Below are 23,399 nucleotides of genomic sequence, written 5' to 3' on the forward strand. Positions count from 1 at the left end.
CTAGATAAAATTTTAAATATTCAAAGTCAACAACATAGCAAAGAGACAGCCTTACATAAAACACTAGAGTCAAATTTTACTTCCTCCATGGAAAAAGGCTTAATAACAAAATTATTTCCTTTAAACAGTTTATAATTATACTAAATTCATTTCTCTGACAGAATGTAATTAGCTGCCAAAATAAATAGGATTACCTGTAAGATTTCCCAGGAACTCAAGTTAGCCTGGTAAATCCAGCGTATATAGTCAGCACTGAATGCCAACAGAAGAATAAAGGACTAGTTACTGCGTAGCCCCATTTCTGTTTCTGGTAATAAGCTGGAGAGGTTGTGACTTACACGAATTTAAAAATGGTAATAGGAAACTAACACTGAAAGCCTGTTTCGTATTTGTAAAAAAGAGATACTTCTCTGGTTCTGATTAAATCAGATAATACATGGACAGCACCTGGCAGGTAAGTAGATACCCAGGGTATTACCAATTTTCTACCTTCCTCCAACCTGGTTCCCATCTTTTGCATCACTTCTGTCCAGTGAGAGGTGCGAGTTGGTGCCACAGTTGCTTAGGACAGAGTAAGGTGCCTCCTTCATCAGATCCCAAACTGTAGACAATAATCACCTGTGGAGGCTGTTAAGCTGCAGTCCTGGGCCCCACCCTGCAGAAACTGAGAAAGTTGGGGTAAAAACCTAAAAACCTGCACTTTTAATCTTCATCAGAGTTGTCTAAAATCTATTTGTATTTCATTGTGTTGGTATCAAAATACATACTTGAAGATGTTTACTCATGTTTGTGCATTAGTATCCAAAATTAAAAACTGACTACAGTACCTACTGAACTGCTATGTAACTAAAAATTTTAAGACTACCCTGTTTTTCAAATTTCCTTTATTTCCTTAGATCTTAATGAAACATTTCATCTTTTGCAGATCATAGTGCTTTATTAACAGACTTATGTATTCTTTTCCCATTCCTTTAATACAAAAAAAATTTTATTCAATCACCAGTCATCTTCATCTGACATTTCACTAAGTACAGGATTCATAATGTCAACATTATTAGATCAGTCATTCAAGTGGGTCACACAAGTTCATCGGCATTGTGCCAAATACCCACTCAAAAGATACACTGAATAACAGATGCCTCCAGGTTTATGTATCAACCTTAGTTTCTTGAAGTGAACCAGGACTGTTTCACAGGTCAAACTGCCAGTCTACAGAAATAAGCTGGAAAAGACCCAAGTGTACGGCTGTACATATTGAATGGCAAGTTCATTGCTACAAGAACCTCTATAACTGACTGTTCGTTTGTACACTTCTCTGCCATTCTTGCAAAAGCCTCCCCTGAATAGTTATAGTTCAGAGTTTAAAGCAAACTTGATGAGATAAAACGTACCAGGTGGCTTTTCTGTGGCAGAAATTACAACCATTTTTCCTCAAGCAATTTTAAAGACAAGCAAGGTTGAAAATAAATATGCAAGCACACAGTAAACTAAGGTCTATATTTAGAAATTCAGGTACAAAGCACAGCAGAGCCTATGACTGTAGAAGATAAATTAGAAATATAAACTAGCAATGAAGCAATAATTTCCTTCAAATAGCAGGAAACAAGTTCTCCAATACCATTATTTTAGATCACTATTTAGTATTCATCTATTAACTTTGGAGTTTGTTTTAAAAATCCCTTTTGCTGATTATAACATTTGACCAGATATACCAAATAGACCTTAAATCATAGTACATGAAATAAACCACTTAATTTCTGATAAACTCAACAACTTTTTGCATATAATGATGGGCTCAAGAACCTTTGTAGGTTTGCTTAAGATCCCTACTGGTGTTTATGAAAGCTTTTAAAAGTTATGTTCTTATCCATTTGTTGTTCTACATTATTAATGTAAAACTCTTAGTGGCTTAGAAACAAACATTTAAGCCTTGCATGTTGGAGTGATCTGTTTTAAGTTCTCAAGGATGTATTCTGATTTACTCCAGAGCATCACCTCCTTTCCTCCCCTCCCTCACACTCTCTCACACACACACATACACAATTCTGCAAAATGGAGGCAAATTTCCAGACTTCAGTATAAGGAAAACTAAGATTTTTCAGGCTTTGATTATAACCCTTAGTTAAGAGGAATGCCAAATGTATGTGCTACTTTTAAAATTTTTATGAAACAGAATATGAAATAAAAAGATGAATTCCAGCTATCATATTGAGAATGAATGAGGCATGATGAGACATCTTAACAAAACATGACACTTATCATCCATAATCAAAAATTTCAATTCCCTGCCTGAAGTTGACTTGGAAATGGTACAAAGTCTACGACTTCTTCAAAGGACCACAAGATAACATTTTAAAAGCCTGCAAACCACTGAAAGCACTTATATATATTTTACATTCAAAACTAATCTATGGAGCCCATTTCATTCAATTTAAAAGTCAGTTCCCAAATATCTGTGGCTGCTTTTACTGTGTTTTTAAGAAGGGGATTTTAAGCCATCCTAGAGATAAAATTGGTGTGAAGAATTCTTTTTATATCTTAGATGCTTTAGGTGATTAAGAACTTAAAATTGTTACTCCTTAATATGAAACTTCCAAAACAGCTTATGACCAGCAAAGAAATGTTCCTTAGGCACTGTGAGGTGTACTAAGATGGAGCATGAAACCAGGTTGAAGCATACAGTTTGGTAACTACACTGATGGTTAACAAAACGTTAACAAGCACTAACTTACTACCTTATCGCTGAGCGCAAGAAATGCCTTTACCCCACTACTCCTGAGATTCTTAGAGGGAAAACTAATTTCACAAACAATTTTAAAAAGAATCCATATATAGTTCTAAGAACTGCACATGTTTAGGGTATTAGAAAAGATGTTTTCTTTTATAAGGCATCAATGATTAAATTAATGTAATGCATATCTAACAAAAGATGGTTAACACTCAGTATCATAAAACCATTTACTCTTCTTTTAAATTTCTCTAATTCCTGCTACTTTTACCAGCTTAAATAAGAAAAGAATGCCTCTTGGCCTAATCAACTATGGTTATAAAAAAAACTAAGACATCTGAAACTATTAGGCACATCAAAGGTACAGTTTATGTAGTTCAAGGTTCCCTTCTTAAGGGGCAAATGAGTTACCTGGCACATTATACATATGGAACTGTAAAGATCATCAACTAAATTCAACTTTCACATTTTTTAGTTTAAACTGAAAGACTTCTAGTAAATATTCAAATATACCATATCTTCAGTTACAACTGAATAAGTGTAACATTTTACCAGATAAAAAGCTGGAATTTAAGTATGAGAAACCTTCATACACTGTGCTAGTATTGGTCTCTTCTTTTTAGACAAAAGCCAGTCATCAATACTTTCAACACAGCAGTTTAGAAGATAAACGTCCAAACAGGTGACTTGGTTGTAGTCCATAATTTAGCAATTCAATGCCACTGGCATCATAATGCTGTGGAGAGCAAGTGTATCTCCATATTTTAGTCAGATTTGTCTTTCTTCTTTCCTGTTAAGGGCACTTTGTTTACAACAGCAGACCCAACAGCTGTAACACCTCCAGCCACAGCAGACACGCCCCCTTTCACCAGCCCTATTCCCATGGAAGGCACAGTTGTAACAGCTGTCTTGGTCACCTCCAGACTCTTCCCACCAATCCAAGCCACACCACCAATGGTGGCACCAACGGCTCCCTTTGTAACACTGAAGATACCGCCAGTCACACGGGACAACATGCCTGGTTGCTGCTGTGGGTGATCTTTCATTGAACCTAGTGAGAGAAATACGAAGACAGTCAAATATTAAGTCTTTATAAGAGCAGTACAAATTATTAAGTATCCTAAGACTTCCTAACAATCAGGAGGTTGTTTTGATAAGGTGAACCACATAAATACAAATCTGATCAAGACACTAAGGAGCTCTTCCCTCAAGGCTATAGTCAAGCATGTTTTTAAAATATCCTGGTCCAATGCTGTCTTGGTATCTGAGAAAAAATGCTTTGGGGACTATCATAAAATATTTTAAAACCTAAATTTAAACGTTTCCTTGATTTACAGTTTTGTTGTTATTAATAAAAATCTTTATATCCTAAAAGGAGCATGAAAAAATAAGAAGATAAATATATTTAGCCTTCATTTCCTTGACAGAATTCAGTCATTAGTCAAACAACCTTCTCCATTTAAAGCGGTGGTTCTCAAAGTTTTGTCTGGAACTGCTGGGGATCCAACAAGACCATTTCAGGGGCTCTGCAGGATAGAAATTATTTTCTTTTCTTTTTTTTTTTTAATTTTTATTTATTTATGATAGTCACAGAGAGATAGAGAGAGAGGCAGAGACACAGGCAGAGAGAGAAGCAGGCTCCATGCACCGGGAGCCTGACGTGGGATTCGATCCCGGGTCTCCAGGATCGCGCCCTGGGCCAAAGGCAGGCGCCAAACCGCTGCGCCACCCAGGGATCCCTATTTTCATAATAATATAACATGTCATCTATCCTTTCACTTTTATTTCACATTCATTCACAAGTCTACAGAATTTTCCAGAATCTAAATGATGTGCAGTACTCAAGAGACCAAACATAGAAGCAGCTGAGAAACTAGCCGTCTTCTATTAGCCCTAACACTAAAGAGATCTGTAAAAATTTAAAAACAAGGTCACCCACCCTCTTCACATTTTTTGTTTTGTTTTTATTTGGATAGGTGTTTTTCAAAATCTATGTTAATCGTGTTACTATGTAATGGGTCCACTGGAGTCTTTAATGAATATTTAATTTCCATTATTATTTATATGCCAAATATCAACAAAGACAGCTTTTTGGGGTCCTCAATTTTTAAAAGCATCTTGCAACCAAAAAGCTTGAGAACCACTAATTGAAATACATATGGGTGTCTGCTCTATTTGCATTTTAATAATGTATTTAAAGAGCTAATGATACATAAAAATAGGAAAATTATTAATCTCTTAAAATCATGTTACTTACCTAAAATCATTTTTGTAATGTTGAGATACTACAGCTATGCTTAATACTTTCACTGCCTCAGTAATTCTTACAGGAGAGAGCATATGATTTAAACATCTAGTCTGTAAAAACTCCTTTACTCCAGAAAGGGTAGTATCAATATGAAAATTCATATTTATTTAAGTCATGAGATTGTTATCTGGTTTGTTTCACTTTGTTTTGAATAGAGTCATCCAAACTGGCATGTAACCTCAAACTCAGGAATAAAATAACAGGAAGATTTCATAAAAACCTGCTTGTGTCAGTCTCAAATAAACACAGGTCTTTCCTCCTTTGTAATCTAATGATTTAGATACCAACAACACGTAAGCTATGATGTCTATATTTTTCTAAACTTCACGGAAAAACACTTGGTCACGAAACAGATCAGGCTTTATTCACTGAAAAGGTACACTGACACAAAGAAAAGCAAATTCTTGGGTACACAAGCCCAACTAGGACCATCAAAGTTACTAACTCCTAGCAGAATATGATTATCAGGGAAGATAACACTGGGAAACAGATAATATTTTCTTAAATATTTTATTTATTTATTCATGAGAGAGAGAGAGAGGCAGAGACACAGGCAGAGGGAGAAGCAGGCTGCATGCAGGGAGCCTGACGTGGGACTCGATCCTGGGTCTCCAGGATGATTCTCGGGGCTGAAGGCGGTGCTAAACCACTGAGCCATCCAGGCTGCCCGAAAACAGATATTTGATGGAGAAAAAATTCTGAAACTCAAGCTTTTCTAATACAGCACAATTTTACTTTGATAAAAATTTTCTTTCCATTGTTTTGTTTTGTTTTTTAAAGATTTTATTTATTTATTCATGAGAGACACAGAAAGCGGAGCAGAGACACAGGTAGAGGGAGAAGCAGGCTCCCTGCAGGGAGCCTGATGCGGCATTTGATCCCAGGACCGAGGATCACAACCTGAGCCAAAGGCAGACGCACTCAACCACAGAACTGCCCAGGTGCCCCTGCTTAAGAGGTTTTCACATCATGTAATAAGTATGAAAATCTCACTGACTTGTCAAAATAGTTCATAAAGATATAGTAATGGCTAAATTTATAAAAACTAAATTTTAAATTGAAGCTATTTGGGTAATAAGCAAAGTTAATATAAACGTTTAAGTAGCTGAAATAGAAAACAAGATATGGAAAAGCATCTGAATACGTTAATTATAAAATTATGATGAAAAGGGTTACATAATTGGTAATTCTTTTATAATCAAGGTCACTAACAGTAGGAAAAGCAGAAAATCCTGATTTGAAATGGATAAAACAGGTAACTGCCTCAGGCTGAATACCCTCATGAGTATTATCCTGCTATGCCAAATTTGGTGCACACACATTTGATGAAGACAATTTTTCTTAGTCAAAGTAGATAAATATTAATGCTGTTGATCTCTTTAATTACAGCATGCTCTTAATTACCACCATATAACTTATCTGCTCTGCAGACTACCTTGGTTTAGCAGGTTGCCATATAAAGACATTACTAAAGCACCTTCTCTTCCTTGACAATCATGCTTTATCTCTTTCCTGATTTTATCCCTTAAAAAGTCCTTATTAACTTTCTCATTAAGCCCTAACTTTTCAAAACCCTAGGGTTCTAGGCCTAAAAAATAAGTCAAGAGAACAGCTGAACTAGTAATTTTCCAGGCTGTTCTTCCACCAAACTAAAACTAATCACCTAGTTACCTCCATCTTCATTTAGGGCTTAAGTACAAACTTTTGTGTTTTCCTAGCAATTTCACTGTTGTCTACCAACACAAGAAATATAAGTAGAAAATTCTGGACAGTGGGTAACTGGGAAGAAGATAAAATACCCAGAGTTACAACCTACAGCTACAGAGATACTAGTCTGTCTGCTACTCCACTGGGGTCTGGTGGCCATTTCATCCTTTATTCTTTACCTTGATTCTCTATCTTACCTATTATGACTGTCCTGTACGAACATACAGCTGTCAAACAAAATCACTATTTGGTTTAGTTTAATAATATTCTAGGGCAGCCCCAGGGGCTTAGCGGTTTAGCGCCACCTTCAGCCCAGGGCGTGATCCTGGAGAACCAGGATCAAGTCCCACGTCAGGCTCCCTGCATGGAGCCTGCTTCTCCCTCTGCCTGTGTCTCTGTCTCTGTGTGTGTCTCTCATGAATAAATAAATAATAATAATAAATAATAATAATAATATTCTACAGCAAAATCATAAGTAGAAAATGCCTATAGTTCTTTTCTGTATATAGTCAAGACATTCACATTTGCAGTTAGTGTTTCCAGGGATTTTTGAAGTTTAGGTAAGAAAATGATTCATGATGTCACAATTTTCAAACAAAAAGAGAATTTAATCAGACCCTAAGACCATGTATTAATATAGAAAGAAGAGCTACCAATTATAAATAACAGCTTAATAACAAATCTCCAAATCTCAAGTGCCTCTTGAATTGAGTTTTTGTAATGCATGACATTAAAATTAAATATAGTCCATCCTTCCTCTGCACCCTACACCCATTCTTTTTTTTTTTTTCCCTACAGCCATTCTTAACAAATGAAAGGATATTCTAATTTATGAAATGGTCTTAATAAGAGTAGCAAAAGAAAAGATCTTACATAATAAAACAGCTGCATGGTGTCCCCATTCACCAATATCTGTGCTTTCTTAAAAGCTAAAAATGCTGATCTTCAACTATTTTTGGAACATATTCACTGACAAGGCAAACAGATTATTTTAAATTTAACAAAAACAATCAGAATTTTAATTCAGTAGGATGTTTGTTTCCATTCTTAGTGTGTCAGGTGCATACTTACCTTCTGGTGGTTCATCACTAAGGTATGATGGGAGTTCTTGATTTTTATCTGCCTGATTCATGATCTCCTAAAAAACATATACACATTTCATTGTAACCTCAATAATCTGTGAGATGACCTCCTATCACATACTAAATTAAGACAATCCATTTTATTCAGATAAACATTTTAAAACACTTGTAGCAAAACTTCATCTTACTCCTCTCTTACTTTGTGGTGTTTAAGAAATACTTCTAATTATACTAGTGTACAATATAAATCTTATCTCAAACACCAACCAAACAGTAACAAGTATAGTATTATATTTTTACTGTTGCTTACTAATTCAAAGTTGGAAGGTGGGGATTAGACAAAAATCATGAGTGTTTCCTCCTACAGTGTATTGGTTAACTGTAATTTCACAACAGACTTAAGGAAAACCTATACTATGCTAAAAAATATGTTCTATCTGAAAATTTTCTAAAAATCATGATATCCTTCTATAAAGGTGGCATTACCTATCTGAATCATTAAGAGATGGATTTTGATTACTTTTTTATTGTTTTTAGAGCTCTTAAAAACACAGGTAGCAAAAGAACTCAAGATCTATGAAAAAATATATATACGATTATCTCAGTATGAAAAGGAAATGAACCTAAAAAATAAAATAAGCTACACTGGAATGACGAAAACAGTTAAACTTTCTTTTTCCAATTTCCTTTACTATCTTAAAATATTTGCTTTTATAGTCATTTGACCAAGAAAATATTAAAGCAAGTCGGGACTGGAATACTAATATTCCAGTACTACAAGTATTAGAATATTATTTAAAGAATTTTATTTATTTATTTATTTATTTTTATGTATTATAGTCACAGAGAGAGAGAGAGAGAGGCAGAGACACAGGCAGAGGGAGAAGCAGGCTCCATGCACCGGGAGCCCGATGTGGGATTCGATCCCGCGTCTCCAGGATCGCGCCCTGGGCCAAAGGCAGGCGCTAAACCGCTGCGCCACCCAGGGATCCCTATTTAAAGAATTTAAAACAAAACATGCAGAAATTCTGGCAGAGTATGTGTGTCCCTTCCTGATGAAAAACTACTGTGGAGCCACCTTCTTCCCCACTGAGCTGTTAATTCCAAGAGGAGAGACTGTTTAGCTTGTTTCCAGGATCTGTATATCATATAGGTGCAAGCCAGATCACCTGGCTGATCAACCGGTTAACAGATGCTACCACGCTGTGTACAGAAATCCGAGGAAATTACATACACATATACATCTGACACAAGTGAACTGGAGTATAAAAACAGGTATGATGCAATGGGGAGGGTGCCTGGCTGGCTCAGTCTGTGACTCTTGATCTCAGGGTCATGAGTTCAAGGCACACAGTAGGCATAAAGCTTATTTAAACAACAGGTGTGACGGTAATTGCATATATTTCAAAACTGCCTTTCTGTATATATTCCACAAATCCCAACTAAAAGACTCCTTTTCCTAATACAGAATCCCTTTTTATTTTTTTATTATTATTATTTTTTAAGAGACACAGAGAGAAAGAGTGGCAGAGACACAGGCAGAGGGAGAAGCAGGCTCCATGCAGGAAGCCCGATGTGGGACTCAATCCCAGATCTCCAGGATCACACCCTGGGCCGAAGGCAGGTGCCAAACCACTGAGCCACCCGGGCTGCCCAGAATCCCTTTTTAAAAAATTCTCAATTTTCCCACATATATCTTGTAATTTAGAAAAGAAAAAGGCCACCATTTTAAAAGATTAAAGCTGCTTTATAAAAAAAAACATATGCAAGTTCATTTATATAATATGAATTGACTTTATCCTCCTATGAGTAGGCAATGAGGAGCCACGACAAGATAACATCGTCAGATCTGTGCTTTAAGTAGCTATCTGAATCAAGAACAGATGAAGGTGAGGTACCTGGGTGGTTCAGTTGGTTAAGTGGCTGACTTGATTTCAGCTCAGGTCATGGTCTCGGGGTGGGGCTCTACACTCACTGCATCTGCTTGAGATTCTCTTTCTCCCTCTCCCTCTGTCCATTCCCCTGCTCATGCTTGCTTTCTCTTGGTCTCAAATAAATAAATATAAATTTTTTAAAAGGAACAGATGAAGGACAGAGATTAAACACCGTAAGTGGCTACTTTAGAAGTTTGGTGAGATGGGAGTAACAGTTTAAACTGCCAGTTTTTTCAGTATAAATAAATGTTTGAACAAAAACCTAGGAGTCGGGATCCCTGGGTGGCGCAGCGGTTTGGCGCCTGCCTTTGGCCCAGGGCATGATCCTGGAGACCCGGGATCGAATCCCACGTCAGGCTCCCGGTGCATGGAGCCTGCTTCTCCCTCTGCCTGTGTCTGCCTCTCTCTCTCTCTCTCTCTCTCTCTCTCTCTGTGTGTGTGACTATCATAAATAAATAAAAATTAAAAAAAAAAAACAAACCTAGGAGTCAACCCTCGACTTTCTGATTTTTACATTCCCATCTAATCATCGGTAAATTCTGCGGCCTAAATCAATCCAGAATACAACCATTTCTCATCACCTCTACTGCTACCACTTTCAGTTAAACTATAGTAGCTCTTGCTTGGGCTGCTACAAAGTCTCTCATCTGGCCTCTGAGCTTCTACCGTTGTTCATCAGTTTAGCCCTGCCATACTCTGCTTAAACCCCTACAACTGCTTCCTGTTTTGCTCAGAATAAAATCTAGAATTGAGGCCTGACATCTAACACTCTGATAGTGTCTCCTACCATTCTGCCTCTCACTCGTAGCAGTCCAGAAACACGGGTTTCCCTGCTCATCCTCTCCTGAGAGGCTCTTCCCCAAGACATGTGCATGGCTTGCTTCCTTATGTCCTTCAAATCTCTATGCAAATGTTTCCTTTAATAGAGATCTTCCCAGACCGCCTGACAATAGATTAGCACCCCCCTCCACTCCTCTCCCTATCATTTTCACCTAACCTTGCTCTATTTTCTTTATTGCTGTCACTTGATCATATGTATCATATATATATTTTATATACATATATATGTATATATACATACATATATGTATATAAATACACATACATATATGTATATAAATACACACATACATATATGTGTATACATATATGTATACATATATATGTATATAAAATATACATATTTACTTTATGTCTTCCACAATTTGAATGTAAACTCCAGGAGAACGAGGCTTGGTTTTATTCACTGCTCCATCCCCAGAGCCTTTTTCAATGCCTGATGCTTGGTAGACAATACTTGGATTTTTTGTATGAAGTGGAAAAGAGCTTGGGTATTAATATGAGAGAAAAGGAAAATATAAGATGTAAAATTTCTAGTGTGAGCAATGAAGTAGACAAAAAAGATAAAGACAAGGTATAGGAGACAAGAAACTACTTCTGAGAGAAGATGACGGACTTTTTAAAATTTTTATTTTATTGTGGTAAGAATACTTAACTGAGATCTGCCCTCTAAAATATAAGTGTATACTACATTACTGTTGACTATAGGTATGATGAAGGATTTGTTTTTGAACAGCTGGATTTGAAATGCATTCAGGACATCTACAGGATATGTGTATTAGCAGGCAACTGGACTTAAGGGGTCTGAAACTTAGCATGAAGTTTGAGTTAGAGTTGAGGCCCTGAGAGTGGTTTGAAGTGATAGCTACACATGTTGGGGATTGATGATATGATCAAGGCAAAGAATGGTAATAGAGAAGTAGACTGATAACCTTAATTAGACTGCTCATATTTAAGAGGTAAGTGAAAGGGAAGCCAGCAAAAACAAATAAAATATAAAATACATCTGAAAGTGTACAAATGAGTACAGCCTCATGGAAGGCAAGAGATGAATTTATAAGCTTCCCAGAGACACATACAATGCAGACATTAATATAATTTATGGAGACCAAATACTATGGGGAAATGATAATGTTACATTTAGAGAATATAAAAGGCATATATATCATATAATCCAATTTTTTAAATGCACATAAAAAGACTGAAAGGAAGTATACCAAAATGTTGATAAATACTGCCACTAAGGGAGTAGAAATATTTATATAAAGAGACGAGAGAGAGAAAAAGAAATACCATTCTCCCCTTTATATATAGATATACATATGTATATTTAAAATCTGTATTTTAATTTTTTACCATAAACATGTATTGCTTTTGTACTTCAAAAAAACTGCATATTTTTAATTCTTAGAAATCAGTGATATTCAAAAAGGATATTTTCAAAGATTACGCAGCTCATCTACCTAGTTTTTATACTATTTTAGGTTTTTATCCTTAAATCAAATCGATCATCTAACAAACAACATACTTAAATCACAAAATGCTGATTTGAAGAAAATGACATCAGCAAGTTTAATTCTTGGTTTTGTCCTTGGTAAGGAAACCATGACAAAGAGTCTTATGCAGGCTACTAGTACACTGACTACTGCACTGTAAAGAAGTTACCTACTACATCACTCGATAGCTCTGATACAGAACTCCACATGAGAAATTTCTTTTAGCGGAATTCAGAAAAACTTTTGTTTCCTCAACATATTTAGAACATTTTCTTCTCTTTGAGACCTATGTACTTTTCTATTTAAAAGATACAAAGAGAGATGATAATTCCCTTTTTCCTTTGGCTTCCAGGAAGCTTACAGCTAAAATCCCAACTTAAACTGGGTAGGTTCCTGTAGCCTGCGTAGTTGTCCTATTTTCCCCCAACTCCACACCTCAGGACTTCCACTCTTATCGCTGTTGTCCAGGGTTGGTTTGCAATTTCAATTTCTTATATCCTTACCATTTTGTTAGTATATGTTTTTGTTGTAAGCTTGACACACAGTATTTGCAGAATAAATGGGATAAAACTATCATCTGTATCCACATTAATTTTAAGCATCACAAGAAAAAATACATACCAATATATGGCCCACATTTTTCATTAAAAAGAAAGAGACTACTTTAAGCTAGAATTGTGCTTTTAAGAGCAGTATGCCAGGGGCTTCAAGAACCACAAGAGAGATATGATGCATGTATTTTACTACACAGTAATTTAAAATACTTTTTGTGTTTAAATATACACTAATTAAAAAGATAATTGAAAAGTGCTTGGGAATTTTTAGGATAACTAGACTCTCAAGAAATTTCATTCCTGCTTGGAACTTCTTCAGGATATACTCTCAGATTTACCAGCTCTCTCCCCAACGCACGACAACCCCCAATCTCCCATGAATTTACTCTGCTCCTAAGTTAGATGTTTGGTAGAAGAATGAATGAATGAATGAATGAACGAATTTATTTATTTATTTATTTATTTATTTATTTATTTATTTATTTATTTATTTTTGGTAGAAGAATTTAAAATGTAGATAGAAAATCTGAAAATCTGGAGTCCTGCCAGGTTAGAAGCCTGGCTACAGAGAACAGAGGAACTGGCTATTAGAGGGCTTTGAAAGTCCTAAGAGTCCATAGAGATTGATTTTTGTTTTGTATACATATTTTTTAATGTTTGAGTTTCTTGTACATCACTGGTGTTAACGCAAGCATGTAGTATTAAAATTCCTCTAGAACTCTTAGGGTAATAAAAATTGTGTAAAGGCTGCAAGTATTTGGAATATCGTTGTTTTCTAAATTCCTAATTTGGTCATAAGCCATAAAATACCTTATAAAAGTATTTTTGCTAAAATCCTTAACTATCTGCAATGCCACCTGTACTTTTTACTCACCTAAATCATTCCCAACCCCTACACACATGTATGTCCCAAACTTTAAGTGATATTACCTCTTTATAGACCCACCTTATCACTAAGGAGAACTATTCTTTTTATCACCATCATTACATGAGTTTTGTTTCTTTTAAATTGGGAATTATAAACACAAACACACTCCTAATCTCTTAAAACTAGGAAAGGTAAATAATATGCATGTAAAATTTAGAAGTATACACATGGAGACAAGTAACAACTGACAAAATGTCAAAATGACCATTTAGATTAAACAAAATTATTAAACTCTATTCAAACCAAAACTCAATGAGTCATTAGTTCAACATATACTTGGGTCCCTACTATGTGCCAGACACCGTTAGGCACTGAAACTTCAGTGTGATTCAGCACACACACAGGACTCCTCTAAACCAGTTTACCCAAAGTGGACACACTTCCCGGCACTTTTCAATTTATTTCATTCAAAAACCAGAAAATGATATGCTCTCTAGGAACTCATAATATACACAAGTTTCTATTTAAAAAAGTACCTTCCTAAGGAAGGCAATAAAAACAGAAAACAGCCTTTAAATCAGGACAAATAATTGCATATCCTTGGATATAAATCAGTTTTACCACTTATTCCTAACGTGAACAAATTTAGAGTACCAACTAAAACTGGCTATCGGTGTATTTTTTTTTAAGAAATTGTGAAATGTGAAAGACTTCTTTGCTGTAGACTACAACTTGTCAGTAGTTATCTAGGCATTCTGGGCCAAGGAGAAGTAATTCTTGTCCAGTACAATAGCTTTATAGCAGCTGGTAAATATACTGAGCTAGGATTAATAACAACACTATTCCCTAGAGGGTAATTTCTTCCAATAATAGAAATAAGTAAACAAATGCCTCTTAGGAACGCCCCCGTCCCTTTTTTTAAGGAAAACAGATGAATCAATGTTGTTTGTGGAAATCTATAACATCTGATACATAAAGTTTTCATTAATGGTGAGGACAGAGTCTGAAAATAGTACACAAATTTCCCTGTGGCTAAACACTCCTTTGTGTTCCTAAGGAAGTTAAACAGCACTAACATACTATATGAAGCCTAACTACAAAATACAGTACACAACAGCTTACCGTCAAAGCCACTTCAAAAACCTGTTATTAAATAGTAAATGCCAATTTTCTGTAAGAAAAAGACTATAAATGAATTAGCTTAATTCTTCTACACCTTCTATATATAGGAACTTTGCCACATCCTCATTCCCATTTTAGCTTCTTTGCCAAGTAACTACATGGAGTTTCAAAAATATGTTTATACAGAGCTTTGATACACATACACCAATAAGCAGTGTATATTAAAACACCAGCTTACTGTGTTTAGGCTCCTCTAGTTAACCAACTCTCCTGAACAGGCTGCTTTTAAACATGGCCCCCGCCCATTAAATCAACAGCACACAGGCTACAAGAAATGCATTGAACATGGCAGGGAAGAAAAAGTAATCCATCAGTAAACTTTTAAGTGATCACCTTAGTGATAGTAACAGCTAACAGTATCAAAATGGCAATTTTTAAGTGTTGCCTTTAAATGAAACATTAAGCAGAACAAATCAGATAACCAGAACACCAATTATCTTCACTAAATTATACCTCATTAGTTCCACAGATATTTGTGTCCTTCTTATGTCACACACTGTGTTAGGCACTGAGGTTACAACCAGAACAAGCATGTGAAGGCCCTAGTCTGAAGGTTTATATGTAATCCAGTGAGATATCTTCAGGAAGTAGCAAAAACAGCAAGTACTCAATGACTTAGACAGGTAAAGATTTTCCTAAAGTTAACAAAACACACACACACACACACACACACACACACAGAGGAACTTTTCCATCTATCCTAAACTTTTCTAATGATATTCTTCTTTCTATATGGACATATTTTTACTGAACTTGGTTTCTGGTACATCTGCCGTAACAGACTAAAGAAATGAAAGTGGAAAAGAGTGCATATAGGTTTATTAAAGATTATTTCCCTATTTCTTTTAAAAAAGCAGGCATGGCCACATAGGCAAACACAGACCTGTTGATGTGGTATCGATATTCCTGGGAACCCTTTAGGGCACCCACACCAGTGAATGTTCTAAAGGTTAAACAATCACATATAGCAAATAATCAGAGAGAGCAAATAAAGTATTTTCACTTGGAACTAGCACAAGTGTTCACAAAGGTGTAACAAATAAGAACTCTCCTCTTTAGGGGTTTCTAAACCTTTCCCAGCTGCTCCTTCTCCCCGCACTGATCGCTTTAGTCACAAGCAAGTCTTTTTCTTTTTTTCTTTGGCAGAGGGAGTGACGTGGCAGGAGAGGCAGAAAATGACCCTGGAGAAGCCGTGACTGGGGCTAAGCTCAGCACCTCCTCCCTCTGCTCCACGTTGTACCCAGCACACCCCCACTCCCATCGGGTTCCAGAATTCCTGTCTTCTCACGCGGAAAAGGCGATGTGTTTAGGCGGGGATGTGACTGGAAGTGGGAGCTTGGGGACCAGTCCCCAGCTGCGTGTGCACAGCGGGCACGGATTCTAGTCAGACTCGGGAGGCGATGATGGCACCGACGGGTGCTCCAGCCGCGGTCCCCAGGCAGCCCGGGCGCCGCCAGCCTCTCCCTTCCACACTCTCAGCTTGAGGCTGGGCGTCAGAGTCGAGCCTTGCTGCCTGGAAGAGCACTGGGGCCCAAAGCGGTGTGCCGGAGCCCCAAGGAGCGCTTCATCAACAGGTCGGGAGTCAGCGCGGCGGGGAAGCCCAGCACACGGCCCCGGCCACCCCTCTCGGCTCCCAAGCCGCGGACGCCCTCCCTCCCCCACCCCCCACCCCCCCCCAGCCTGACGCCGAGAGCTACCAAGTGAACCGGCGGCTTCCAAGGAGAGCCCCGGTCACAAAGCAGGGCTGGGGAGTCCGGGACACGTCAGGAACAACAACGCCGCCACGAACCTCAGTCCGCCCCCAACATCGTCCCGCCCCTCCCCCTTTCCCGCTCAGTCCCCCCAAAAGGCTGCGCTCGGGGAAGCCAGGCCCGGGGCGGTGAGGCGCAGGAGAGCTAACGGAAGAAGGCGGCCGAGAGGAGCACAGGAAGCCGAGACGGCGCCCCCCGCCCCCCCCGCCCCACTCACTCACCTCCGGGGTCGAGGGTCGGCGCCTGGAGCCGGGGCTGGGCGGAGGGAGCGGGCCGCACCGAGCGGGGCTGCGGGCGCCTGAGCGACGGGCACGGCCCCGGGCAGCCGCGGGCTCCGGAGGCGCCTCCTCAAGCTCTGGAACCCGAAGACTCCGCGGGCGACGGCGGCTCTAGCGGCCTCTGGATGCGGACGTGGCGCCGGACGCGACCCGCCCCCTCCGCCGCCTCCTCCGCTCCCGCCTCCTCCCGCGCCTCGGCTCCGACGCGCACGCGCGCCCCAGGCCCCTCCCGCGCCCACCCGGCACACGCCCACCCGCTTCTCGGACCGCCCCGCCCTCCCAGCGGCCCCCCGCCGGCCGCCTCTGAGCGTGCGCACGCGCGGCGCCCCCGCGGCCTGCTCCCGCCCCCCGCCCTCCGGGAGCCTCCGCGGGCGCCCCGGGCCCGCCTGCGCGCGCCTGGGCCTGGGCCTGGGCCGCCCGCCCCCTTCCCTCCGCCGTCCAATCAGCTCGGCCGGGGGGCGCCGAGCCGCGGGAGCTCAGGCCTCCAGCCTCGGCCCGCGGCTTCGCGAAGCTCTCGTTCCGCCGCGAGTAACGGTCGGTGGGAGCTCAGAACCTTTGCCCTGGGGGCGGGGGGGACGGTCGCCAGTCTGTCGGGCTCTCCGTGGCCCGGGGGCTTCAGAACCTTCTCCCCTTCCCTGCTGCCCCTCGGGGAGAGGCGGGCTGGGCCTTCGCGGCGACGCCGCCCGCTTACCCCTGTGGCGGTTACTGTACAGCTGCCCGGCCCCGGCCCCGGCCCCGGCCCCGGCCCCGGCCCGGCCCCGGCGGGAGAACCGCTGTGGCTGGTGGTCGCCCGGCGCCCTGCAGGGCTCAGGGCTCGCGGCTCGCGGCTCGCCAGGCACTCGAAATGGGCCCCGGGGAGTGGGCTTGGTAGTAGGACTCAGGAGAGTCGGGAGCGAGACGCCTGGCGCGGCGCGGCGCCCCTCCCTCGGCTCCTGCTGACCCGCTGGGTGCCGCGGCCCGCTCCCCGCCCCCCGCCGTGGCGGAGGCTCTGCCTGCGGTTCTGGACGGTGTGGACAAGCGAGCCGTGCGGGGAGGATGCTGCGCGCACCTGAGCCCTGTGCAGGTGTGGGGATGGAGGCGATGAGGGGCGAGAGGCTGATGCTCGACTAGGTAAACGCGACCCGGTGACCTTTCTCTGCCTCTCCCTTTCGCACCTTAACAGGAGGAGGACTGTAAGCCCATCACAGGTTTGTTTTTGAATCAAGAGATGGTGGGTGTGAAAGGGCTTTCCAAAAGGTGAATTCCTATACAAGTGTGAGATCTTCCTTCAAGGTCCAGGCAGCGAGACAAAACATGCGAAGTAACCAGTCAGGAAACTCAAAAAATGTCCCTCCCCCCCCCCCCCCCGCCCCAATGAAAAATAATCCGGGTGATGCAACCGAATCTTTTTTTTTTTTTTTTTGATGCAACCGAATCTTAACTGTTGACCAGGCGCAGACAAGGACACGCTAACCGAGGAGAGCATCCCTGAAGAAGCTAACTTTGATCCACGTCACAAATGTAGTGGACTAAATATAGTTTATGGTTTCAGCCCAGCCATTGATTTATCAAAGCAGCAAATCAGATCCACTTAAACTATGGATTTGAAACTATCAAGATATTTTAGTTTTCCAGATCTTAAAGGAGAAATTAAATAATATTGTCACTTTAAAATATAATTCGGATGGGGGTGCCTGGGTGGCTCAGTGGCTTAAATGTGGGACTCTGTGTTTTTGATCAGGTCATGATCTCATGATGGAGCCCGCCTCTGGTTCTGCACTGGGTCTGAAGCCTGCTTAGAATTCTTTCTCTCCCTCTATGTCCTTCCCCCGCCCCTCTAAAAATAAATAAATAAAATGTAACATGATTTGGATGATTAGCAGGCTCTACAGGTTGTGTGTTTATCACATGTGAAGAGTTGGGTACGTACTCTATCTTCTTATCACAGAAGCCTCTGTCCTTAATACATGACTTTTTAAAAAAGATTTTATTTGACATAGAGGACACAAGAAGGAGGAGTGGTAGGGAGAGGGAGAAGAAGGCTCCCTGCTGAGCAGAGAGCCTGATGGAGGACTCCATCCCAGGACCCTGAGATCATGACCTGAGCTGAAGACAGATGCTTAACTGAGCCACCCAGGTGCCCCAATACATGACTTCTAGGGTGAACACTAAGCAGAATTACAAAGTACAAAATTGCACTGTTCTTCCCTTGCACTTTTTTCTCTCCACAGGAGAATTTAATCATTATTAAAGTATAAATGATTAATAAAATTGAGGCCACTCCTGGGAGATTGTACATTTTTAGTTATTACAGTCATAATCCACAGCAGTGGTTAAAAACCATCACATAAACCAACCAAAATGTAGGGGAGCTCTTTGGAAGTTTGTGAGTTCACCAGACCTTTATAAAACTGCCAGTATTTCTTAAAAGGTTGACGCTATCATTTTTTATTACCACAGTATTCAAACCTATAAAAATGAATATCACCACTCAGTGCCCACCCACCCCTAGATCTAAAATGAAAATAAATATTATAATCATGATGGAATGGTTTCTACAGAAGGATGCTGTCTTGATTTGATGTACATTGGTACAGCAGAAGGAGCCTCAAGGAAGTCAGGCCCTCTTCATTTTATAGACTGAATCCACTCAGGTCTTGATTCCTGTTCCATGAAATCTCATTCTCAGATTATTAAAAATGAAACTATTTCTAGATGTTATTTTGAAAGACTGTATAATGTCTTAAAATGGTGAGTCCACGGAGCCTTCAGGCAATAACGGTCTTTTAATGCAACAAATTCTTAATGCACCTATATTAATTATCCAGTCTCTTAAATCACCAAGTTTTCCTCTAGTTGGTTACACACAGAGAGCTTTCTGCATTATTGAAAAATTAGAAATTAGATGTGATATCACATGCTTAACAGGATGGGGCATCCAAAAAGTAGGTGCCAGAAGGAAGCAAGCTGTACACCAGAAACATAAAAGCAAGAAATAAGTTCTTTATAGGCATTGAAGTTGAAAGAGATCCCAATCCAAGTCTATCCATCACACGAGTCTACCTCCTAGCATAGGCACAATAATAGTTTTCATTGTTGAACTGTTGACCACTTAGTGTTTGTTTCTATGTGAACTCATTTAAATGACAAATCATTTGGTGTAAGGTCCACATATTTTCCAATGTTCCATCATGTCTTTATGAATGTAGTGCATCATCTTGGCGTTTTGAAATGAACTGGACAGTTAACAGCTTTATATAGATTATCACATAATGTAAATTATTTTGCTTTTCTATTCTCACTTTCTTACTCTTTTTTGACTTCCTGGCACAATTACCTGGACTATTCTTGGTTTTCCTTCTTAACTTTTTCTGTGATATAACTAAGGTTTATTTACACAATTTTTTTGGCACATATCTCATTCCTCCCAATAATCCAGTGAGGCAATATTCATATGAGGAAACACGTAGTGAAGTTAGATAATTTATCCAAGAGCCTACAGTCAGTAAAGAGCAGATCCTGGAGTCAAACACTTTTTTTTCTGACATCAAGAGGCTGACTTGGTGCTATCAGCTAGGGCTTGGTGTTCCTAGGAGCTGGCCTGGCGTAGTAAGGACTTGATGTCTCCTGTGGAACATAAACAGTTTCAGAAAACATCAACATCAGAAAAGGCCACCACATGATCATGATGGATCAGGACAAAAATAAGACTACTCCATAACCATGTCTGAATGTAGACAGAAATATAAACCTGTCCATGCCCCCAAATGGAATACACAAACTGAAAATATAAAATAATGTGACTGTTACTTCTTTACCAATTACACCTTAAGCCTCATGCTAGTCTCTCTTTTTACATAAGATTTATTAAGATACCCAATCATAGACTTATCCCTGCTCCCTAACAGCATCCACTTTAAAGCAAAATTCCTCAAATCACCTAACAAATTCATATCTTAATGTAAGTCCTTTCCAACATCCTTTTACTGAGATGCCTCTGTTGCCCGTGGTGTGTCCTTCCCCTTGTTGAAATGAGTTATAAGGTCACCTTGTTCAACCACTGGTGTTCCTGGTGATGTCTGGCTAGAAAGCATTGACAATTCTTTCTAGACTGTCCAATACAATGCATATCTGTGGAGCAAAAAGCACACTACTTATGCATTTTGTGCCAAAGAAAGTGGGAACCATCCCCTTATCTCTAGCCATAGGATTGTCACACCAAAGCTAGAGAATGTTGTCCTTTTTGTAGATTCTATATAGAGTATCTGATAGATGGAGTCTCCAAAAGATAGTGAAAAGAAAAAAAATGTTGGAATAATTGAACGTTATTTTGCAAGAAAAAAAAGAGAACAACCTGTCAACCCATACCTTGCCCCACATACAAAATAACTCAAAATGGATCATAAATCTAAAATTATAAAACTTTTAGAAGAAAACATAGGAGAAAGTCTTTGTGATTCTGGGTTAGGCAAAACATTTCTTACAACACTCAAAGCATGATCCATTAAAAAGTTAATTTATAAAAACTTCTCTTTGACAGTGTTTAGAAAATGAAAAAACAAGTAACAGACTGAGAGAAAATATTTGCAAAATATGTATCTGATAAATGCCTGTATTCAGAATACATGAAGAACCACAACTCAATAAAAAAAGACAAGTAAACCAGTTTTTAACTGCCAACTGATTATCAATCGCACATTAAGATAAATCTTAAAAAAAAAAGAAATGTTTTTGTACAAACTACTTGGTTTATAGTGGAGTAACTTGGGATCCCTGGGTGGCGCAGCGGTTTCGCGCCTGCCTTTGGCCCAGGGCGTGATCCTGGAGACCCGGGATCGAATCCCACGTCGGGCTCCCGGTGCATGGAGCCTGCTTCTCCCTTCTGCCTGTGTCTCTGCCTCTCCCTCTCTCTGTGACTATCATAAATAAATAAAAATTTATAGTGGAGTAACTTCAAACTGGAGTTGAAAGTCACTGCCAACTGATTATCAATCACAAGATAAAGGTAGTTAGGGTGCCTGAGTGGCTCAGTTAAGTGTCTGACTTCAGCTCAGGTCATGATCTCAGGGTCCCTGGATTGAGCCCTGTGTGGAGCTTCCCACAGCAGGGAGTCTGATTGTCCCTCTCCCTCTGCTTCCCTAACTCATTCATATTCTCTCTCTCTCTCTCTTTCTCTCTCTCTCTCTCTCTCTCATAAATAAAATCTTAAACAAAGCCAAAAAACATTGGGGGTAGTTGAATGATCACCACAGGAGATATATCGGTGGCAAAAGAAATTGTATCATCATTAATCATTAGGGGAATACAAATCAAAACCACAATGAAATACCACCCCTTGGCCAAAATAAAAATAATTCCAACTGCTGTTGAGGATGTTTGAGCAACTAGAACTCCCAGACATTGTGGGTGGAACTGCAGAATAGTAGAGAGACACTTGAGTAAACAGTTTGGCAGTCTCTTATAAAGCTAAGTGTAACTGTACCATGTGACCCAGCAATACCATTCCTAGATATTTACCCAAGAGAAATGAAAACGTGTTTACACAAAAACCTGGACACCCATTTTATAATAGCCAAATACTGGAAACAATCTAAGTTCCTTTTAACTGGTGAATAGATAAGCAAATAGTGGTACATATATACAATGGAATCTAGTCATCAGTAAAAGGAACAAACTATTGATATAACAACATAAATCTCAAATGTATTCTTCTAAGTGAAAGATGCAAATTCAAAAATCTGTATACTGATGTTTCCAGGTATGTGACATTCTGTAAAAGCCAAAACTATAGGAAAAGAAGAAAACAGATTAGTGGTTGCATGGGAGGTGGAAGTATTGACTAAGGGACTTTTTGGGGTGATGTAACAGTTCTATAGCTTGAGTGTGATGTGGGTTACACATTGCATCTTTCAAAGCTCAAAATTTTGAAGCAATTTCAGGAGCAGTTTTATTGCATGTCAATTACATCTCAATAAACCTGATTGAGAAAAATGTTGAAATGGAAAAAAAATTGAGATGAGGTAGGGCCACAGGGCACCATGAATATACAAAGACAACAACATTAGCCCTCCTGATAATTAAAATCTAAATCTTAAAAAGATAAATTTTTAGTGCATAATCCATATTATAAAAAAATTTCTCCTTTTTTTTCTTTCTTGTAGAGTAAGTTCATAGTACATTGAAATGTTTTTGTGCCAGGGTGCCTGGGCAGCTCAGCCAGTTAAGCATCTGACTTTTAGTTCAATTCAGGTCGTGATCTCAAGATCCTGGGATTGAGCCCGTGTTGGGCTCCTCACTCAGTGGGGAGTCTGCTTGTCTTCCTCTCCCTCTCCCTATGCCCCTCCCCTATGCTTAAGCGCAAGCGCACTCTCATACACACTCTCTCTCAAATAAATATATTAAAAAAGAAATGTTTTGGTACAAACAAACTACTTGGTTTTAGTGGAGTAACTTAAAATTGGAGTTGAAAGTCACTGCCAACTGATTATCAGTCACAAATTAAGATAAAACATGTCTGAAACTAAGAACTTTGGGAAAATATATTTGGATTTCAAAAACTCTTATTTACAGCTTTGTGGGAACATGTTTATTGTACAGATGAGTACTAATGCTGTACTGTAGAGGTAAAGGCATTTGAGAGCCTACCAGTAGCCAATAGTGGTCAAGTAGGCAAAAGTAGGTTAAAAACATAG

At 39.6% G+C, this 23,399-nt stretch overlaps 2 protein-coding genes across 2 annotated transcripts; one reads left to right on the forward strand and one right to left on the reverse strand.

Annotated features, from left to right (window-relative positions):
* Positions 1-867: 867 nt before the first annotated feature.
* TMEM263 (transmembrane protein 263) lies at positions 868-16,892 on the reverse strand. The gene is made up of 3 exons (XM_041755280.1): positions 16,672-16,892; positions 7,815-7,881; positions 868-3,779 (listed from the first exon to the last, which is right to left on the reverse strand). The coding sequence occupies exons 2-3, from the start codon at positions 7,873-7,875 to the stop codon at positions 3,493-3,495; spliced, it is 348 nt and encodes a 115-aa protein (XP_041611214.1). The 5' UTR covers positions 7,876-7,881; positions 16,672-16,892; the 3' UTR covers positions 868-3,492.
* Positions 16,000-19,256, forward strand: LOC121491732 (formin-like protein 5). The gene is made up of 5 exons (XM_041756931.1): positions 16,000-16,057; positions 16,197-16,578; positions 16,776-17,262; positions 17,891-17,915; positions 18,449-19,256. The coding sequence occupies exons 1-5, from the start codon at positions 16,000-16,002 to the stop codon at positions 18,505-18,507; spliced, it is 1,011 nt and encodes a 336-aa protein (XP_041612865.1). The 3' UTR covers positions 18,508-19,256.
* Positions 19,257-23,399: the final 4,143 nt, after the last annotated feature.

This window comes from Vulpes lagopus, chromosome 5 (genome assembly GCF_018345385.1).
Source record: "Vulpes lagopus strain Blue_001 chromosome 5, ASM1834538v1, whole genome shotgun sequence".
Classification (NCBI taxonomy): domain Eukaryota; kingdom Metazoa; phylum Chordata; class Mammalia; order Carnivora; family Canidae; genus Vulpes; species Vulpes lagopus.